General features: G+C 38.2%; 1 protein-coding gene across 2 annotated transcripts in view; it reads right to left on the bottom strand.

Annotated features, from left to right (window-relative positions):
• The window catches only part of EYA3 (EYA transcriptional coactivator and phosphatase 3), a 145,334-nt gene that overhangs the window by 75,430 nt on the left and 68,673 nt on the right, over positions 1-1,231 (bottom strand). For both annotated transcript variants that reach the window (XM_012645996.1, XM_012645995.1), the window contains exon 4: positions 1,106-1,185. In XM_012645996.1, coding sequence (XP_012501450.1) covers positions 1,106-1,185 — 80 coding nt within the window. The remainder of the gene's footprint in view (positions 1-1,105; positions 1,186-1,231) is intronic.

Here is a 1,231-nt window from a genome sequence, read left to right as displayed (position 1 = left end):
AGGGAATAGGCCTTCTTCTTGGGGATAAGTGGGATATTCAAGAAATTAGAAGAGACATTTCATTGATTAGAGCAGTTTCCCACAGTATGGACAGTTTCCTGTATGTATAAGAATCACCTAGCTAAATTCTCGAACATGCAGATTTCCCATCCATATCAGATCTACTGAATGATCTCTGAAGGTGAGGCCAGGATTCTACATTACAAACAAGCATTACAGATGATTCTTACATATGCTAAACATTTGAGAACCAATGGAATAGAATCACCTTTGAGGAAATAATATACTGAACTCAAGATATACCTTTTTTTCTACAGTCATACTTTTTTTTTTTTAATACATAGGAAATATACAAGGTTAAGGATAATCATCTTAAGAGTAGAAATAGTCCCCAAACAAGTGCCTTTTTTAAGTGTCTTACACAAATTTATTTTTTTAAAGTGTGTGGTAAAATATGGAAAGGCATACCTATTTAATTTTAGGGAGGACTATTTGACCTGTGGAGGCAATTTCGGGCAGTAAATAGGTATGCCAGACAAAGCCTATGTCTTCTCCACAAGAAAAAACAGAACACTCCACAAATTCTTGTGTCTAGTGCAGGAATATAACTATTCTACAGGATAGTGAGGGGTGGTAACTGGAGGCTTTATCTTTCTGAGCTGCGTCTTCTTCAGAGCCCAGTATCAATCTTTGGCTCTCAGGGGGCTGCTTTTCTTTTGTGGTCTAGATTGATAGGTGGGATCATTTTATTTTATTAGAAAGGTAGAAAAATATCAGGTCCTCTGGAAGAGCAATCAGGGGTTGGCCTATAAACTTCTCTGATTTTGAGTAAGACACTATTAACCTTTAGAACATCCAACCTCAGAACAAAAATAAAACCACTGAGTGTGACTCCTTGGGTGAGTGGATCCCAGGTGGTATCTCCTCAGCTTGTATATCAACAAAGCTTATAGGAAAGCACAAGGATGAACACACACAAGGATGGGAAGGCTTTCTGGATATTCTGGGACAAACAAGGCAATTATTGGAAACCCAATGTATAAGAATATACCTGGTTATAGGAATATCTGTTCCATCATGCACAGAATATGCTATTAATACTTACTTTCCTCCGACATGGTAAGGTTTGAAGCAAGGCTTGATGTTTCGGGTTTCTGTTCGCTGACATCTGGATTGCTTACTTGACTGGGAGAATCAAAATAAATACATTAGGCCGGGTGCAGTGGCTCAC

This window comes from Propithecus coquereli, unplaced genomic scaffold (genome assembly GCF_000956105.1).
Source record: "Propithecus coquereli isolate 6110/MARCELLA unplaced genomic scaffold, Pcoq_1.0 Scaffold239, whole genome shotgun sequence".
NCBI classification, from domain to species: domain Eukaryota; kingdom Metazoa; phylum Chordata; class Mammalia; order Primates; family Indriidae; genus Propithecus; species Propithecus coquereli.
Note: the sequence above shows the minus strand (reverse complement) of the source record. Positions and strands in the feature narration are given on the sequence as shown.